The sequence below is a fragment of the Pagrus major genome, chromosome 17 (assembly GCF_040436345.1).
Source record: "Pagrus major chromosome 17, Pma_NU_1.0".
In the NCBI taxonomy this organism is placed as follows: Eukaryota; Metazoa; Chordata; class Actinopteri; order Spariformes; family Sparidae; genus Pagrus; species Pagrus major.
Window position 1 is genome coordinate 29,336,792 of NC_133231.1, and position 20,520 is coordinate 29,357,311.

The window sequence follows — 20,520 nt, forward strand, 5'->3', positions numbered from 1 at the left end:
AATAAAAAATAAAAGCATTAAAACATTTTATTTTTTAATATCAGAATATAATTCTCTAATTTATCTTGTTCACATAGTTTTATTTATATTGTCACTTTAGTCTTTTCTGCAGTTAAACATACAAACAACCGTTTATATATGTTCAAATAATTAATATTGACAGATACATTGTAGCCCAGCTGGTTTCCTGCTTCTATTAAAAATATATATTATATTTCAAAGTTCATAGCGTTAAAATAAAGACTCAATAATGATCCACTTTCAACATCGTGTCCTACAGAAAGCTAGAAATAAAATAATAATAATAAAAATAATAATAGTAATCACAGATATTTTGCAGATGTTTATAACAATGTAAGAGTTTAAAATCATATCTGTAGAGTTTCACTTCACACCTGCAGCTCCTCCAATAAAAGTTTCCCTCCATCTTTATATCTCTGCTGCACATTTTTCATTTTCAAATGAGATAAAAAGCAAATAAATGATCACACATTAAAACACCAAAGCGCTTCTACAGGCTGTGAAGTCAGTATTGTGAAATATTATTCAATTAAAAATACAAATCAACCTCAAAGACGCTGCGAGAACAAATTCAGCTGGTGAATAAAGTTCATTTTCTAAATTATTATTTTATCAGTTGAAGCAACCAAAACTTACACTGTTGTATTTGTGTTAAACACCTGGACGTGAGGGACGTGCGTGTGTGGTGAACGCTGATGGGTCGATGACACTGTGTTTGTTGTGTGTCACTGTTACTGACACCTGAAGTTTGACTACAGTTATTTTAGTTGTCACACGATGGCACACATGGTAATTAAGTACTTTTACGCAACAACATATCGAGGCTGTGAGCTACAGCAGGAGTTCACAGTAACGGAGGTGAAGGTCCTAAAATTATATATAAACATATAAAAAGTTATGAATTATACAGTGAAAGAATATGATGAGAACAACTGTTGAAAACTATTCATTTAGCCCATCTTTAACTTCCTGTTAGGAAGTTTTCCCACCTGGAGTTTTTATTTCAGCACTGAATTTATTTTTATTTATTTATTTATTTATTTATTACTCCTCTTGAAGTTTGTCTTCATTGTGTGTGTTTGTGTGTTGAGCTGATTTTTGTCACAAAAGTAAAAAAAAAGATTCAAACTTCTAATGATGTTTTTTTTTTAACTGCGCCAACTTTGCTTTTCAAAATAAGAGTTTAAAATACTGACTGTCCGACACGTGCTGTATTCTGTGTTATAATATGTGATGTAGACAATAAATAACGTGGGAAATTAACGTGTGTTCTGTGTTTTGTGTGTATTATATAATGTACGGTATCTACATCTGTGTCTGTGTGAGAGAGAGAGAGAGTGTGTGTGTATATATAAATGTACTGCACACACACACACACACACACACACACACACACACACACACACACTGCAGAGGCAGAAAAAGGCAGAGTGAACCTGCGTGATTTGGGTTTCAGATGACATGTTAACCACTCATTACAGTGTGTGTGTGTGTGTGTGTGTGTGATTAAATAATGCAGAGGATATTATCCACATTAGATGAAAACAAAACGACCCATTTAGAGTCAGAATCAAAAATCCTGCAGCACCAACAACATCATTATCTGTCTGTTATATAAAAAATGACGATCATTATTATTATTATTGTATTTTGGTAATAAAAAAATAATCACATTGATGTCTGGAAGCTTTTTTTTCCACCTTAGTGAAGAAATCAGAAACAGAAGGAAGCTGTTTTTAATCCTCCAGATCAGATTCTTCTTCCCTGATGGACGCCGCAGAAAACCCGTCATTTAGGTTCTGTTTATTTTTTATTTATTTATTTATTTATTTTTGGCTGCTGTAAACAGGAAGTCAATATCTCATGCAACCCCGCGCGTGCGCCCCATCCATTATCATTTCCCAATAAGTGATCACGTTTGCTCGGTGATTAAACAGCAGATTTGGGGGGCGTAAAGTGGTCTGAAAGTACAGTGGATGAATAATGTTGCATTTCTCTCCTCCGTCCTGCTGCTGCTGCTGCTGCTGCTGCAGCTGCTGCAGCTCGGGGATGCTTGCAGGCCTTTGGGGGGGCCAGCATGCACTGCGCGTCCAAAAACACCACGCTCCTGCTTATCTTTTATTTTCTACTAATAAAATATGAATGTATGAATCTTGACGAGTCACCATCCTCATCCCTTATTCTCATTTTTCACCATAAAAATAAAAAAATATGCTGCCTCTCCTTCTCCTGATTTTTATTCATTTCCCAGCACGTGAATGGTCATTTTAAGGTCACACCGATGTCCCCTGACCCCTGACCTCCTCGCTATTGGCCCGCTTGTAATATTGTGCTGCGGGATTTGACGCGGCCGTACACGTCCCTCAGGATGAGAGCATCAGCTAAATGCTTCAAATCTAAACACGCTCAATATTGGCTTTAGATTAAAAGCTTATTCTGCGCTCACCATATTGAAAGTCACTTTGGATGAGAGCTCCGGCTAAATGGCTCAAATGCGAAGTATTCCTCGGTTTGTTTATGGCCTGTGTTGGTAATGTGAGGTTTTGAAGCTTTCTGCTGTCTCTCACTGTAACGTCCCTCTGAGAGCATCAGCAGTAAATGTCTGTAAATGTAAATGTTGTGCTGTAATGTTGCTGATCCTGCTGTGAGGACAGTGAGTCTGGATGAGAGCAGCTAAATGGCCTCACTACACAACATCCTGAGCTTCTTGTGCGGTTAATTTCATCTTTTAACTGGGAGGAATGTGAATATGTTTCCCCTCATTACGCATGAGTAGATGCCTTTTTCCAGTATTAGATTATAAGTGGCTCTATGTTGACAAACCCAGACCCCGCACACCCCGCCGGGTGTCAGTTTCTCTGCAGGCCCGCAGTGTAAAAAAGTTGGGGGGGCTCTCAGCTCGGGTGTCAGCCTTGCTTCTCGGATTTTTCAGCCACAGAAGGTGAACTTTCACCCCTACTTCCAAAAGGACCTTTTATTTTCGCTCTGTAGCCGTTGACCATTTTTTACCTCCAGCTACTCGCCATCCATACACGCATCCCTCCGTGCAGGCTGCGCGCGGGGCGGATCGATAGGGCAGCATCTGCTCCGGGAAGCCGGCGGTCCCACACCGCGCACCGCTCCGCTGTTTCCAAACGCCAGAACTGCTCATCTCTGAAAATTAAACTGACAGACAGATATGATTAGTATGCGCTCTGCCTCCCTGCTTCTGTCTGTCTGCGCGCTTCCTCTCTGAGGCGCGCGAACGTGCACGCACGGGCCCTGACCACGTAGACTAGATGTATATTTACGCTTCTTATAGGCGCCGGTGCACATAAATGGACACCGATACCACGTAAAGCAAACGTGCACACAAAGCACAGGGTATGTGTGCGCGCTCTCACGCACAAAATCATTATAAAGTCACGCACATACTCAAAAATTAGACACTAATTCAGCCATATTTATTGCGCGTTAAATGTACCCCAAAATGGCATTAATTGGACACTCTTGCACACGCACGCGCCTCCAGTAGACTGGGCCTGCAGTGTGTGTGTGTGTGTGCTCGGTGCTGCAGCAGCAGGTCGAGGGTCTTCTGGAAAAAAAAAATGGGTCGCATTGATCTCGTTGAGGGACTTTCCGGGCTGAAGTGTTGTCTGTGTGAGTGAATGGAGCCACGAGCTGAGCGCTGATTAAGAGCTGGTCTTAAACACGAGCGTCACTTGACGGCGTTTTACTCCTAAAAGGTTAAACAGGAGCAACCAAGAAATAAATAAATAAATAAAAATGAATGCAGAATGATTCTGGACTGTTTGGCACTAAAAGGGGAAGAAACAACAGGATGTGGCCTGGTGAGAGGATGGCGCACAGCAGAGTGGAGATGGATAGATTTTTTTCTCTCCCCCCTCTGGAGTCAATAAGTTACTAAGGCGATCTACATAATTGCATATTCATCCTTAATTCGTTCTTTAAAATCATCTCAGGGCCTCCTGATCCAGTCCTGTGGTGAGACCAGAAATTGGAAATTAAAGTAAAATTATAATAATAAAAAAAACATCATAACAAAAACAAAGAACCCTGAATTTCTTGTGTATTATCCAGCTATAACTCATTGCATCTCCACCTCAGAGATGATTGTTGACAGTGACAAACAGCAGCAACAGCATCACTTGTTACATAAAGAAGAACTGAGCGACATTAGTTGCAGCTTGTGAAAATCCATTGATCAGATCCAATAAACAGCCGAGCGCAGCAGAATGACCGGGATGCGCGCACATAATTCATAAGTTGTTTTTTTTGCATGCAATCAGCTGAAGAAGACTTAACCTGTGGGGTTATGAGAAAAGGGAGCATCTCCACCTCCGCACCTCCCCCGCCCCGTCACCCCCCTCCACTCCCTCCCTCCCTCCCTCCCCCCGGAGAGAAAGGGTTAATTGGAGTAGGAATTTCATCGCACATCTGTCAGATTTTTAAGGCCGTGACGCACTGAAAGCAGAGAGTCAATGTGAGCAAGGGGGAGGAGGAGGAGGAGGAGGAGAAGGAGAAAGAGTTGGTGGTGAGATCGATGAAGTGGCAGGCAGAGGGAGGAGGAAAATCTCACGAGATAATGAAAGAAAAAGAGGAGAGCTGCTAGTGTAGAGCGAAAAAACGAGGCTAGACCCGGAGATTTTTTTGGGGGGAGAGTGGGAAAACAAAGACCGAGAAACGGGAGCTGAGAGAACCGAGAGAGATCCGTCTTTTCACCGCAGATGGTTATTTTTTTTTGCACTCTGGTTTTTTGGTGAATGTAGCACCCCGGGGCGCAGCGGACCAATTGTGTGAATCTGCAGGGCTGCTCGGCGACACAATCGGAGACATGCACAGGACGGACAACAGCCGCGGACGCGCTCTGAGAAGTGGATAATAAAAAAGGTAGGATTTTGGAGCCTCTTTTTAAAAACGCACACACGTCGATATATTTAATGTCTGTGTGTCGCCATCATGTTTGGTAGTTTCGCTCAGATTCATTGCATGTGATGTAAATATGCAAAAAAACCAAAAAAACGCACCGGTAATGTCCAGCTGCCCTCGCATGCGCGCTGCTGCTTGTATTCTTAACTTTGCATAAGAAGATAAAATGTTCCCAAAAAAATGAGGTTTGGTTGAAGTGATTAAAACACGGTTATCGGTGTTTTTTAGTCTGTTCCGCGGGATGTGAGAGGTAAAAAAAATGACTAAAATGCTTCTATTATTGTTTCTGTTTGAAATACAGAGAGTGAATTAGTGTTGGAGAAACGTTTTTCGGCTGTTTTTGCTTCTCTGTGACGATGAAAGTTTAAATACAGCGGAGTAACAGCGCCTGTCTTGTCTCACGCAGGCACAAAAGCGAGGCTTCTGCCGAGGAACACAGCTGAGCAACCAAAGAGACAAGCGAGCAGAGTGCTGATGCACAAGTGCGAATAAAAATCACAGTTAAAGCTCCCGATGCTGTTGCAAACTCGTTTTTCTGGGAGTTTGAGGGAGTTTGAAGACAGTACTTAACGTTATCAGATAATTAATTAGACACCCCATAAGCCCGGAAATCAATTAATTCACAAATCAATAAATCCATAGTCTGGTGTAACAAGAGACCTTCCAGACTGTTAGCCCCGGCCGCTGAACAACAATAACAAGAGGAGAGCAACAACACGCAGGGGCCAGAAACACACATTTATTTGTTGAAACTGAAGATGGATGGGAGTCTAGAGGAGATGTCCCTCCACAGCCACGCTGATCTGGTTCACAGCCAGGACGGCCGGGCCATGCTGCACTCGCGGGACCTTTCAGCTGCTTTCCCCAGGCCTTCCCTCGGGGGCCCCTCCATGTCTCTGGAGCCCGAGACACGTCCCCCGGGCTTCGACCACTCCATGTCGGCACTGGGCTACAGCGGCGACTCCCCGTCCAGCACTGGCAGCACCTACACCACCCTGACACCCCTGCAGCCCTTTGACGACAAGTTCCACCACCACCACCATCACCACCCCTGCCTCCCAGTCAGCAACGTCATCGGCAGCTTTACCCTCATGCGTGAGGACCGAGCACACCTCAGCACCAACTTCTACAACCCATACGGCAAGGACCTGGCCATGACCCAAACCCTGTCGCCCCCCACCACGGGTGCAGGTCTGGGCTCCTCCATGCACGGCTACGGCAGCTTGGGCAACAGCCCCAATGGCAATGGCGGCCAGATGCTCCACGGTGGGTATGACGTCCATGGGGGGAGCATCTTCTGCAGGACATCGGATTTTGGACGCGAGATGTCACCACCAGGCCTTGGAGGAGGCGATGTGTCAGTGGGGCATCAGCTGAACAAAATGGAGGCTCACCAGCACGCCCCCAGCCACCACCCTCACATCTACAGCCAGCACTACCAGCCCCACCATCACCCAAGCCAGCAGGCCTCCAAGATGGCCGAGCACCTGCACTCATCGTCTGCCTCGTCCTCGCCCGGCGATGGCAAGCTGCCGGGCGGCGGAGGCGGCGGCGGGGAGGAGATCAACACCAGGGATGTGGCCCAGAGGATCATCACCGAGCTGAAGAGGTACAGCATCCCCCAGGCCATCTTCGCCGAGAGGGTTCTGTGTAGGTCACAGGGCACCCTGTCTGACCTCCTGAGGAACCCCAAGCCCTGGGGCAAGCTCAAGTCCGGCCGCGAGACCTTTAAGAGGATGTCCCGCTGGCTCCAGGAGCCCGAGTTTCAAAGAATGGCCTCGCTCCGGCTGGAGGGTAAGATCTGGCTTTACTCTCTATCTGCCTTACACACACACACACACACACACACACACACACATGTACGTACACACACTCACGCTCATACAGAAACCACAACAACAAACAGACCCACTCTCTCCCCTTGTTTTCCCCAAACACCTTCCTTCTCCATGTCTTCCAAAAAAATTCTCCTCTCCAGCAAATCAGTATGCAGCTCAGGTTGAGACATGAGGAAAAGGAAAAGCATCATACTGATGTTTCCCTTCTTCACACCGCTGTGAATGTGTTACTGGTTCGTCTATTGTCTCAACAGCCTGGATAATCAGAACTTAGCAGCATATTGAGGACAGTTTGAGTAAGAAAGGGCCATATGTGCCGTTCCTTTGTTTACTTTGCTCCCAAACAGCTCCTATTGATTTGTACAGTAGCTACAATAAAAAAGCCACAGACATTTGCCCTCCTCTCAAATGAACCATGAAGATCAGTGTGAGCATCGGTTGGCAATTTAATCGCTTTTGAGCCCACAAAATAATTTGTGCAGATATGCCATTCTGGAGCGATTGATTAATTCGAGCAGTGATTTATATCTGCTCAGCGCGCGGCTGAAGTTGAGTTGGCAAGGTAGCTGATGCAAATTAGACTTGAGCCTTTGCCAGACGTCTTTTATCAACGTCGTCACCGAGGCAATTACTGCGAGTCTAAATACAAATGTTGTTCCTGCTCGGAGGCCCAGCACCTCGCAGGTTTTGTGAGATTCTTCATATCTGGATAAACAAGAGGATGTTGCTTAACTGGAGGCGCATGTGATCCTTAGTGCTGAATCGATTAGTCGAGGGACAGATAATAAGTTGACATCTGTTTTATTGTCAGTTAATACGATTCACTCATGAAGCAACAAAAAAAATGCTAAACATTTGCTTCCTTTTTGTGTTTTATATAATTGTAAATTCAATAAATTTGGGGTGTTGGACTCAAAATAAGCAATTTGAAGATGTCACTACTGGCTCGAAGAACTTGTGATTTTTTTCATTTTTCACTGTTTTATAAACCTTACTAGTACGATTATTTGTGGGGAAAAAAATAAAGAAATGAATGTAAAGGCACAAAAATCATTTATTGTAGGCGCAGTCGCATTTATACGGATTTAACAGGGTAAAGATTTCTTTTTTTTTTTTTTTTGAAAGGCACATTGTAATCTGCTGCTTGACATTTAATATTCTTTGGGGATGTGGATTGAAGACACGACAGCACGCTGTACAGTGCCGTGTTACAGTGTTGTCCCTCCACAGGGACCGAGGGCCCATCTGATACACGGAGCACAGAAAGAGATCCAAGTGAACACAGTAATATGAGACGAGCATAGACGAGTGTGTGTGTGTGTGTGTGTGTGTGTGTGTGTGTGTGTGTGTATGCAAGTGGTCTGCTCACTGCGGGGGTCTGTGAGCAGTACGTGTGTGTGAGCCTGCCCAGTTGATCACTGCTTCTCGCTCTCTGTCAGCACCTCGACTGATTAAGCCCAACAACACAATAGGGTTCATAGGTAATGATTGTGCACTCTTGCAATCCCTTCACAATTATTGATCTTTGATTGTTCGGCTCTGAGAGCACATGTGTACATCCTCCATTCAGCAAAACGTTACAACAATCACACCCCAAACCTCTTATCTAAAGATGACTTATCTCCTGGTTTTGTTCTGTAATTTGACAGAAAATGTGGGTTTGATGAATCCAATCCCGCGACGTGTGAGTGCTTTGTATGCAAAAAATGGCCTCTTCCTGTCACACAAAAACCCTAATCTGCCTCATGATAAAAACAGCCCTTTGTTCGTGTGAGCAGAATTCTAATCATCAATCATTCCTTCTTTTTATTTCCAGCATCCTTGTTTCTTCATCTTTTACAAACACAAACATTATTTTAACGAGCCAGCCCTTCCAAGTCAGAGCAGCGGATCAATCAGACTCATAAAAAATTAAAGTCCCTACACAGAGAAGTGTGCTAATGTTTGACAATGCTCCTCTCTCGCTGCTCCCACACACTCTGAAATTGCATATTTAGTTCTTGGCAAAGCCACAGTTTGGACAGCTCGGCACTTTTCTACATAACCTACTTTCCGAAGGGGGGTTGTTGTTTTTTTCCCCCCCTGGCCAACCCCCTTTTGTTTAATTACAAGCCTCTATTGATTTCCATGGGAAAGAGCAGCACGCCTTGCCCACACACACCTCGGCCGCATCGGCAAATCGAGACTGGAATTAGAATGCGCGGTGCCCTGTGCTCCCCAGTCTGAAGATAGCTCAAGTGCTCTCTGCTTCACGCCTCAAGTTTTAAGATGATCCTCCTTAATGCAGCACTCGCTTAAATACATAGAAGGCCCCTTCAGTGTCAGCCAGCAGCCCCGTATTATTTCCATAACTGTGTCTCTTCTATGCGGAGGGCTGCAGAGCTCTCAGCCAGATGCACGGTAATTATGGAATGAAGTTGCTGCCATTTTGTCTTTTCCAATAATTGTCTTTCTGCAGAGACATTTTGCTAAACACGGAGGAGGTGATCCCTGGGATTTATCCGCAGTATCTTGTGTTTTTGTGTGTGTGTTTGTGTGTGTGTGTGCGTATACTCTATGGATTACTGTGCTGTATATGAGATGCATCTCTAGCCCAACCTCAGGCTGTGGAGGAGGCAATCAGGATTTAGTCAGAGAAGAAGGCAGGATAAAGACTACACAGCCATGCTCCGACACTTAAAGTCGAGGAGGTGGTGGTGGTGGTGGTGGGGGGGGATCAGAGACTATAACTTTAAAGATGATGGCCGAAGCCCTTGACTAAAGGTCTAAATGAATAAGAAAGGTCAATGCGGTTTACGTGTCGGCTCCAGTGCCTGCACCACCCCCACAGTAATGAAAGCCACAAAGCCTCGTCCACCTCTCGCTGCGTACAGTTCGCATTCTGCTAGCGAGGCTCAAAGGTCAAAGCCGATTCCATTTGCATATCAGGAATCGTAAACAGGTCGACGTGGCCCGAGCTGCGCAACACCTTACAAACAGGGTTGTTGTTTTTTTTTTTTGTTTTGTGTTGTTTTTATCTGGCTCATGCAGCTCCCCCCACTCCGGCGCTGAAGGGGTTAACCAGCCTCTGTGGGTCGAGGAGTCTGAGCTGCACAGATTTAATCAATAATTTCTATCAGCCCCTGGCCCAAGAAATCAGCAGGGGGTGGGCTGGGGGGGGTTGGGGGGTGGGAGGGGTTGGGGGGGTGTGTTCTGGCTGGGAGGGGGGGTGTAGGCTGAGACGCCGGGGGGTAGGGAAAGGGCTTTCGATCACGTTTCAGCAACACGAGACAGGGGCATACATCATGATTAGAGGCTGTTCCCACGATCATAAGAAGCCTATAGGGGAATATTTATGTCTGCAGGAGTAGCCCCAGCGTTGGGGATTTATAGCATGGTAATTGTGAGCCTTTTACACATGATTACAGCATAAGGAAGCATTTACTTAATGGTCGGCGTTATGATCGTCAGTAAGGGAGAGAGCCGAGGATGGGATGGAGGCGAAGGGAGGAGGAGGAGGAGGAGAGCGGCAGGACACCCTGACTCCTCCAACAAGCCATAAATCCACACTACAAGCAAGCTAGCCAGCACTATCATGTCATTCCTTTCATTACTACATGAGCTGAGAGTGCACCACTGTATATACCCCTCTATAGCTGCAGCCCACCTCCCAACCCCCAGCCCAGAAATATTGATGGCGGGGATGGTGTAACGCCCGTGAAAAATGTAGCATTTTTGAAAAAAAGAGAGAAAAAAAATTATTTCACTTGTAGTGATATTGACATGCTGCTGACATCTCGGCCTGTTCAGATTTTAATGAGACGTGGTTCGATAACTCTCAGAAATGCAAACGAGCTCTGGATGCCTAAAAGCTAACAGGCACCTGTAATCTCAAGTTGACAAGAGTGCATCCCCGAGTCAAAACATTTCCTTCTGATAATGATTCGAGAGGAGAACGTACAGAGGGAAATCACGGCCAGATTTATTCATGTCCAGTTGAGTACTTAAGTTTCAGAAACTCAGCTGGATGTCAGAGCAATCAAAGTCTGGCGGCGCCGCGCACACACACAACCGGCTCTTGATGCTGCTGTTGTGATGGCACTCGTGTGGAAAAGACAGCAGTAAGGTCACACTTATTTCTCAAGCGCTCTGCTAATGAGGGAAAATTTGCTGCTGTGAGTTTGAGGAGTGAAGAGCCGGTCATACAGTAAACATCAGCAGCAGCCCTCGCTGTGTGAGATGTTTCTCAATGGGAACATGTAAGCCAATCAATTGATCTTGTCAGTGCTGTTTTGAGAGCAAACGGCAGCATCTGTGGTTTATATAATGTATGTTTGTAGCATGTGTGGTTTTGATTGAGTCTCTCTGTGTGTTAGGCTTTAAAGTATGGGATTTTAAGGTTATTGCGAGATATCTCCCTCTAATCAAGTCATTTTTGTCGATAATGGAGTTCCATTAACCCTGTTTTCTTAAAACAAGTGAAGAAATCTTCCAGTGCAGTGATATTACTTCAGCCTGTTTAATTTTTTCTAAAAAATTATGTGTTATATTTCTCGGTTCTTGTGCCGCTTTCTGCTTTTTTGTGTGTTATTTCAAAATAGAAACATTAATTTCTGGATCATTTCCTGTGGAAAAGTTCATTTGAGTTGGAAACAGGTTTAAAAAAACTTACCGTTTGGCACATTTCCTCACTTTTTGTAAGAAAAGATGAAATTTAAGACTTTCCCAGTGAAAAAATGTTGAAGGATTCAGTGTTACTGAAGTGTTTCTATTCTTCTGAAGGTGTGAAGTCCTAATTTAAAGATGCATTAAATAAAAAAATAGTGTTGATATTGAAAATATTGTTTCATATTATTAGCAAAAAGGAAAAAGAAAAGTACACCTCTGGTTTGTAGCTTCCAGACCTCCAGGCCAGCATTCAGTAAAAAGTCTAGCATCGGCAACACTGGTCCTCCCTTAGTGTGTGTGTGTGTGTGTTTTTATTTGTGTGTTGGCGTGCACGCCCTGTTGTGTCGTGTGCTTACACTTAGAAACGCATTTGATACCATCAGCAAAACAGTCGCTCAACCGCACAGTGCTGATTGAAACCTCTTAAAAGTGTGCATTTAGGTAATTGCACGACTCTCCCAAATATGTTTTAGTCCACTTAAGGCTTCTAAACACCCCGGGCAATGCCGACTCTGCTTGTTTCACTCACCCCTGACGTAACCCGCCTTAAATAGAAAATAAATTAGTTCCCCCTAAAGTGATTATTACTCACTCACTACCGCCACATGTAAATGACTTTTATGAGAAACTAATGATGTTGAAGTGTCCACTAAGGGAAAGGGAAGAGATGAAGTGCACGGAGATGGACAGAGAAAGAGAGAGAGAGCGAGGGGGGGTGGGGAGGAGGAAGGGGATGGGAAGTTGGCTCGGTACACAAAGGCAGAGGTTGGTGTTGTGTTTCCTGTAAATACAGAATTACAGCGTGTTAGGGGTGAAAGGTTCAGCGATGGATATGCAGAGGAACATGCAGCCTGAATTCAAAATGCTCGTCTGATTCTCAAAATGGATCTGAGCTCAGCCCACACACATCAGGCTATTTTTCCTCCTCACTGAACAAAACTGGCTTTTTTTCTTCTTTTGCACGGTAATTTATTTTTTTTTTAAATTTCAGACTTTTTGTGAGGAAATATTGATTATATAATTGGGCTGGCTGCCGCAGTTACAGTGGTGTTTAACCCAGACCCTGAGTTTATATTCCGTGGTTGGTGTAAGCAAGACTGACATTAAAAAAACAAAACACCAGAGGACTTCATCACCTCTATCGCTGCTTAAAAAAGTTTGAATATGGCCCTTTTTGACACCGAGCTAATCTAGCAAGAAATAATGACTGTTTTTACCCTCTGTGGACCACAGTTTGAATAACAGATACATATACAGTATGTGAAGTAAAGCAGAGTCTGACTAAGAATGTGGCAACTTGCACTTACAAGATGTTAAAAAAAAGTAATTCATAGTTTGGAGTTGTTAATGTGTGTTACTGGTCTGGAAGTAAATGGTTTAATGTTTCCGGAGTTTGCCTCTTTGCTTTGGCCTCAGTGCTGCTGTCTGTCGTGCCTCTGAATGTAGATTGCAGATTAAAAATGTAAAACAGACATGCATGAATTCAAGCCAGTATCCACTAATACTCTAATAGATTTAACTATCCCCTCTTAGAACAAATAAAGAGCAGAAATTACATCATAGCGAAAGAAAATGAAGGTGAAAGATTTGGGCTGAAAATGATTACAATGAAAAAAAAAAAGAAGAGAACCTGTGCATCTGCGCATGTGTCTGAATGTGATTAATTTTTCTGGAAGACGGCCATTGTCAGTGGATGACGACACCAGATTCTGCACTTTGTCTCCAGGCCAGATACATGTAAAAATATACACTGTTATCCAAAAGGGAATGAGCATAATGAAAACCACAAAGAGCTTTGATGTAGTTATCTGTTTTATCCCAGCAGCCTACAGCAGCTCACTGGCAATAAGATGTGATAGCTTGAACATCTTGATTCCTTTACTGCACAATGAAACAAGTTGCTGATTCATCTCTTTTAACTAATCAAAGTTGCTTAGCTAATCTGTTTTCTTTCAGCAAATCCACTTTCCTTCAGCTTAATCCATTTGTCCTAGTTAGCCAGCCAGTCTGTTAGCTAACCTGTTTCCCCTTTCCTTTTTTTAATTTATCTTTTATCCATCTGCCTGCAGCCTGCAAGCGGAAGGAGCAGGAGCAGAGCAAGCTGGAGCGCAACCAGGGCCCGAAGCGCACCAGGCTGGTGTTCACGGACCTGCAGCGGCGCACGCTCCTGGCCATCTTCAGGGAGAACCACCGCCCGACCAAAGAGCTGCAGGTCACCATCTCCCAGCAGCTCGGCCTGGAGCTCTCCACTGTCAGCAACTTCTTCATGAACGCCCGCCGACGCAACCTCAACAAGTGGGCAGACGAGGGCCGTCCCTCCTCCACGGGTTCCTCGGGCTCCAGCGTTTCCTCCTCCGCAGTGTCCTGCAGCACGGCATGATGACGGACCGCCAAGGAGGTGCGGTGGGGAGGGCACTGAGGGAGCAAGGGGGCACATAGACTGGTCTAGGCAGAGATCAGCCGTAATAAATGTCCTCCTCGTTATCAGAAGGAGCGACGGAGCCAGCTATTATAGATGATTTTATGAAGATGAAGCATTTTCCCAAACCAAAGTTGATCGCTCCCTTGAAATAGAAGGGGGCGATACCCAGAGTGATATGATCGCAGGATGTGAGGTCCTGCTTGTATAGACAAGGGTGCAAAGATGATTTGACTCAAAGAAGAGTCACACCCTTACATAGACACCATCTCATTGCATTATTTTGATTATCTAGATTAGAGATAATGAGGGTATTACAAATCAGGAGAAAGCATATTTTGGTGTACCTTCAAATCTATAGTCATCTCTCCAAACGTGAAGAATCAAGAGGTGCCGTTTGCTCACATCTGGAGAGCTCCATTGTGTAACTTCTTAATCAAAAGTGTTCGCCATCATCCAAAGACGTTTATCCTCCCCCATTGTTCTTATGGTCCTGTTTCTCCTCAAGAATCAAGGTGAAAGAGGAAGAAACAGCATTTTTTTTTCACATCACATTTTTTTTCTGAAGAACCTAATTCCCCTTTTCTTAGCATGTGTTTCCATGGTGATAGTTCCCAGGACTGTATGGCGTTGTTCCAAGTTCGGAGCCTGGAATTATCTCGAGGGTTCTGTAGCGTCCGTGACTCCCAGCCGTCAATCATTTACCATCAACAGGAGCCTTTCCTGTATTTTGCGAAGAGGGTCCCGCCTTGAATGAATCAGAGTTTTCAAGGGGGAACCGCAGTGCATCTCGCCGTACGCCAGGACAGAATCAATAAACACAAGCAGGACGCAGAAAACAGACTCGTTGGTGCAACTGTCTAGCTTTAAGACTCTCACTGAGCTTCCAAACGAAAGCTCCACAGCCATTTTTTTGACTCAAAATCAAGCCAAAAAAAAAAAAAAATGAAAAAATGAAAAACAACCTTTGAACACAAAGGCTCCACGGGGAAGAGATACACCTGACACAATGTATAGTGACATTGTAGTATTTTTTTCCACTCATTTCCAAACAACTGTAAACACCTCTGCTCCATTATGAAATCTTTTTTTTACAGATGTCTAGAAAATGGAGGAATGTGATTCTTTCAGCCCTTTTTGTACAGATTTCAAGCACATCGCTCTATTTATAGAAACACGTTGGAAGTGCAGGGCAGTTTGTTTCAGCCCTGCTGACGTACAAGGTCATTTTTTTGGTCCACAAAGGAAAGGCTTTAACATGCCTCCTTATAGCCAATAGTTAAATCAAACCAAGAACGTTTCAAATGCAATTGCTGATCTGATCAATGTATTTATTACTGCATTTGTGTATTTATTGTTTTCCCTTTTTCTTTTCTCTCTATTTATTTCGTTATTTATTTATGCTATCTATATACTGTAAGTATTTATTTAACAATGCTCTGTATGTCTGTGTGAAACTGAAGACTTTTTTCTGATGGGCACTTTTAGCTGTAGAATCCCATCGTAATACCAAAGATTAACATTGCCTCCCTGAATGTACGGCCTGAATCCCTAAACCCAGTACCCGATCCCAACCTGATCCAGCCCGACCCACCCAGTGATGTTACGTATCTCTCTCTATCTTCAAGGCCTGGCCTTTTTTTTTGTTCTTTTTTTTTTTTGTAGAATAATGGGGATTTCTTTACTCTTGCAAATGTCTCTGCGGTCAGCTCTTAACGCCAAGGCCAAAGCTTGTTTGAATGTTGTGATAATATTTATAATTAATAATACTATGAATAATGACAATAATAATAATAATAATGACGATTATGATGTGGCATCCCATAGGTTCACAGGTTGCTTGTAAAGTTGTGTTCAGACCAATGCCATCTGATGGAGTGTGTAAAGTGTCTGGGGACCCACTTAAAGCGCCGTCTGAAGCCCCCATAGAGTGTGAGTCCTTCAGGGTCACATGCAAACATGCGTACTGTGGTTCTGCCTGGGGAAATGCATGGTTGTGACCCCCCCTCATCTCCCTATCTTGCCCCCCCTCCCCTCCCCAGTGCAGTGCAGACACTCCTGTCTATGTCCAACTCAGTGTGATCTCACCGTCCTCCATATGCCAAGCCCTTCTGCCAGTTGTCTCAGTTCCAAGAGGATTCTTAGGGTTTGTTCCCGGACCTCCGGTGTTCTTAAAGTGTGTTCCTCATCTTCTGAAGATCTAGGGTCTTTGTTCCATAGTTTCCAAAGACTTTAGGGTTTGTTCCTGGTCTTCTGGGGTTTGTTATGGTGTTTCCTCATCTTCTGGGGAGCTTGGGTTTATGTGCCCAGGGTTCTGAAGGTCTTCCTGACCTTTTAGGGTCTTAGGGTTTGTCCCGGGCCTTCTAGAGTTCTCCTGGTTTGTTCCTCATCTTCTGGAGATCTTGGGTTTATTTGCAGAGGGTTCTAAGATCTTAGGGTTTGTCCCTGGCCTTCTGGAGTTATTCCAGTTTGTTTGTCATCTTCTAAGGATCTCTAAGGATCTTAATTGCGAGGCCTCTTAGGCTTGTAGGCTTTTTCCCTGAATTTCTTAGGATCTACGAGTTCGTTCCATCTTCTAGGAATCTCTCAGAATTGTTGCAATGTTTCTGGAGCTCGTAGGGTGTGTCCCTGTCCCTCTTAAAGCATCGGGGTCCATTCTTGATCGTATGGGGGTTCTTGGAGTTTGTTCCAGATTCTCTAGGGATTCTTAGGGTTCCCCAGCAACTTGCAGAGACACAGGTGATTTGATTTGCCAGCATTTTGCATTGTGAATGCCTAAATCAGGTGCAAATAACCCAAGATCTGATTCTCTGACCCCTGTGTAAATGCTGCCAAAGACTGGCAAGGATTGCTTGGCCATTTTCCACCCTCTCTCTCTCTCTCTCTCTCTCTCTCTCTTGCTCTCTCTATATATATCTCTTGTTCTCTCTCTTTCTCTGTCTTTAACGTTGGAAGGGGCGGATTGCCGGGGCCCCCTTCACAGCGTGCACTTGAAAGACGGGCGGTCATGAAAGAGGCCATCGACTTTTTCTCGGACTTCAAAGGGGAGGCTTTTTTCATCCCGTCTCCTCTCTGGGTATCTGGTCTGGGGTCCGCTCTTGGCCAGACCTGTGGGCTTTAGGGGGCATTCAAAGGGGGCGGGGGAGATCAGAGAGGAGGCTGAATCATCCAGAATGAGGATGGTGGTAGCGGTGTGTGTGTAGGAAAGGTGGGAGGGGGGTTGTTTGAGGAGTAGGAGGTGTTGGAGTAGTGGGGCATGGAGCTGAATTAAACTTTAATGAGCAACAATTGTAAGCATGCTGAGAGCGAAGGGGGCGGTGGTGGGGGTGTGCGGTTGAGTCTGTACAGGAGGGAAAAAATTAAAAATAAAAGAGCTGGGAGGCTGCTCTGCTGACCCCTGCTCACTACTGTCATTGTATCAAAGCTGAGGTGACACCTTTCAGGTTTCCCTTTGTCTCTCTGACTGGGTGCCTAAAATGGAGACAGAGCTTTTTGTATTGAGCCACCTTCTGCTCCTGTCAAGCAGGGAAGCTCTTCCCTTTCTTTACAGAGGGGAGGCGGGAGGGAGGGGGTGAGGGAGGGAGGAATGAATCCAGTTGGCTGCTGCAGGTGATCTGCATTGCCATCTTAGCCTGCGGCACCCCCTAGTGGGTTTACCACAAACTTGACCCTGTAACAAGTCTGGCAGCCGAGGCCACTGCAGAGCAATTCTGAGGGGAGTGGAAATAATGAAATAGCAGAACTGAAAGCCAATATATACTTTCAGAATAAAAAAGAAAAAAAAAAGTTCATAAAAATTACATTTTTTGATAATGTTTAAACCAAAAAAACAACCAAAGATTGATGGGTAACTGCTGAATCATTATGTATCATGGGTAGTTTTAGCAGTTCCCTATCAGAGCTACCGTAGCACTCAGAGGATTCAAAAAAGCACCAGTGGGATTCCGCGTGCTGATTATTTATGTTGCATAAAACAGTATTATGTTGAGCTGGAACTGAGAAACTGACATGAGGCAGTGTCTTCAGATGGAAGTCTTTTGACTCTGTAAAACCCAGTGTCCCCCTGTCTGTCCCTGCCCTCTCCCCTGTGTGTACATGAAGACTTTACCCATCTACCTCAACTGTGTGAGATGTTGTGTGGCAAAGATATTCCTTAACCAAAGAATCCATCCTGTCAGGGTGTCTGTCTTATCTATCTATCTATCTATCTTGTCTGTCCATCCGTCTCTTCTTCATGCCTTTTACTCCAAAACCAAATGTGCTGGAATCAATCCGTTACAGGAGCCGAACGAGGCCTCCATCCAGCCAAAGCTTTAAATCCAGTATGCTAGAGTGTCCCATTGATCCATGTTCTGTATATAAAAGAAAATCATTCTCAAGACCAAAAAAAGAAGGAGGTGACAATCCAAGCAAGGAGGATCTTGCTGTAATCAACGTTGCCTATTCCTTGTTTTCCGAAAAACCTGAAATCATGTGACTTGCTGTAACAGAAAAGCCCAAGAATCAAGCACTCATCCCAAAATAAAAAATGGTCGGAGGAGACAGAAGCTATTTTTCCACATTTGTAAGCCACCCCTCCCACCCCTGTTTTTTCCAAAATGTTTAGTGTAGTTGAAATACTGTTCGATCCCACTGTTGTAAGTAGGAATTAATGAAATCCATACAAAAAGCTTTAAACGAGGAAGAGCTGAGGGAAATATTATATTTGAGTCTGAGTTTCCTCAGCTCGGACTCGACCCACCATGCTTTATCGTGCCATTCTTGTCCATGTGTTAGACTTACTAATGAATGTGGCTAACCAACCAAAGGCTTTAAAAAAAAAAAAGATACACAACACTTTAAACGTCAATCATGGTGGGACATTTTGTATCAACAACTAAAGAAAATCCCTTTGAATACCTCATGTGAAAATTGTTTGTTGTGATGTTGCACTAAAAAAATAAAAATGACTCATTTGTAACCCAACACTGTACTCTGTTGACTTTGTTCTGACCTTGTTGGAGGTGTTAGCGTTGAAGCTCTTTGGGTTTTTAAAGGCCAACACTGACACCGATGTTTTTTTTTAAAACTGCTGTTATCCGATATTAAACTATACTCTTCAATTAGCTTACAGTCATCCAAGAAACTACGCCGATGAATCCTGCTATTCTGCCCAATGTTAACACAGCTTTGGTAACTTTTTTGCTAAACATTATAGAGTATATTTAGCATCTATTCTGTCAGCTCTACAAATATGTTCTATGAAAAATATTAAAACCATAAACATCTTTCTCATCATCAAAAGCAAGTTTTCCAGATCCTCTGTTCAAAATTTAAGGGTTGTTCCGATACCAACACCAGTATCAGAATTGCCCCAGAAAATGCTGCATCGATCTGACACCACGTAATTTATATAATAGAAACAGGACCCTGCTACTTACCGGTAGTGTCCTGTACACCTGTATGCAAGTAACGGATTTTGTTACTGTACAAGTAGCCAGTATCCATAAACGGCAAGCGATTTGTGTGACTTTAGGAACATCCATAAAATCAGGGGTTAGTCATATGCAGCCGTCAAAAAATAAGTGAACTGGTATTAGTTGCTGCACAAAGTTCAGGTATTGGAATTGCTCTTGGGAATGAAGGAAAAGTGAACCGGTGGATGTTTCAAATTTTCTAAAGATTTTCCCCATATTCAGCTCCAAGTATTTGGTATTTTGAGAGGTTTTGGATGTCCATTAATATTTAAAGTGAAGCTGTGTGGGTTTAAATAATACTTACTAATAAAAGCATGGGTTTCTTGAGGATGGACTACTGGTGGAACTGGGAACTGGCAGCGTTTAAGAGATTAAAACAATTCAATATTTTTCTCTTTCCAGGATAAAAAAGCCTTTAAACTTTTAGACGGTAAAGCTTTAAATCAATATATAGCACAGGGAAACATCTTACTTGGCACCATCTAAAGGTTAACAAAGAAATTTTGCAGCACCTCTAGCTGCACATAATCTTTTTGTAAAAACACAACCTTTTGTTTTTACAGGTTTATGAATGCATCAAATAACTGATGTGCTAGTATTTTGTTACCCTTTTTACACTTGCATTTAGTTTGGACCCCCATTTCCAGTCTTAAATCTATGTTTAGCTTCTGGCTGTAGCTTCACATTTAATAGGCAGATATGAGTGGTATCTGTCTTTGCTCAAAAAAACATATTTTCTAAAATGTTAAACTATTCATTTAAAGGACTTTCTGTAAAAGCAGCTTAATGCTTCAACGAGAGGGTCTCTAGGAAATAGGAACCTACCACAAGGCTTTTCTTCTTGCTCAGGACAGTGTAACTTGCCTGCAGGCATGCTCGTACAGGATACATTACCACATCAGCTTGTGCGCAGGACAGAGATATTTACCAGACACACAAGTATTGATTTTGGCGTTCCTTCTGTCGTAACATGTAAAAGTTAAATTGACCAACAAGCCAATTTCCCAAAGAGTCGATGGAACCCTTTCAGACCGTTTTCATGGCAGGTTTAACAGACTGAAGCTGCTGGTGTAAAGTCAGATCTTCACCTTCATCGCATCTACGGCACAGAACACAGATCTGATATTTACTGAAAGGCCGACATCAGACCGATCGATAAACTGATATATCGACCCAGACTTGGCATGTTTCACTGCGACTGAGCCTCAGC

The 20,520-nt window shown here is 43.8% G+C and overlaps 1 protein-coding gene across 1 annotated transcript; it reads left to right on the forward strand.

The window, feature by feature from the left end:
• Positions 1-5,708: 5,708 nt before the first annotated feature.
• Positions 5,709-13,815, forward strand: onecutl (one cut domain, family member, like). The gene is made up of 2 exons (XM_073484532.1): positions 5,709-6,744; positions 13,505-13,815. The coding sequence occupies exons 1-2, from the start codon at positions 5,709-5,711 to the stop codon at positions 13,813-13,815; spliced, it is 1,347 nt and encodes a 448-aa protein (XP_073340633.1).
• Positions 13,816-20,520: the final 6,705 nt, after the last annotated feature.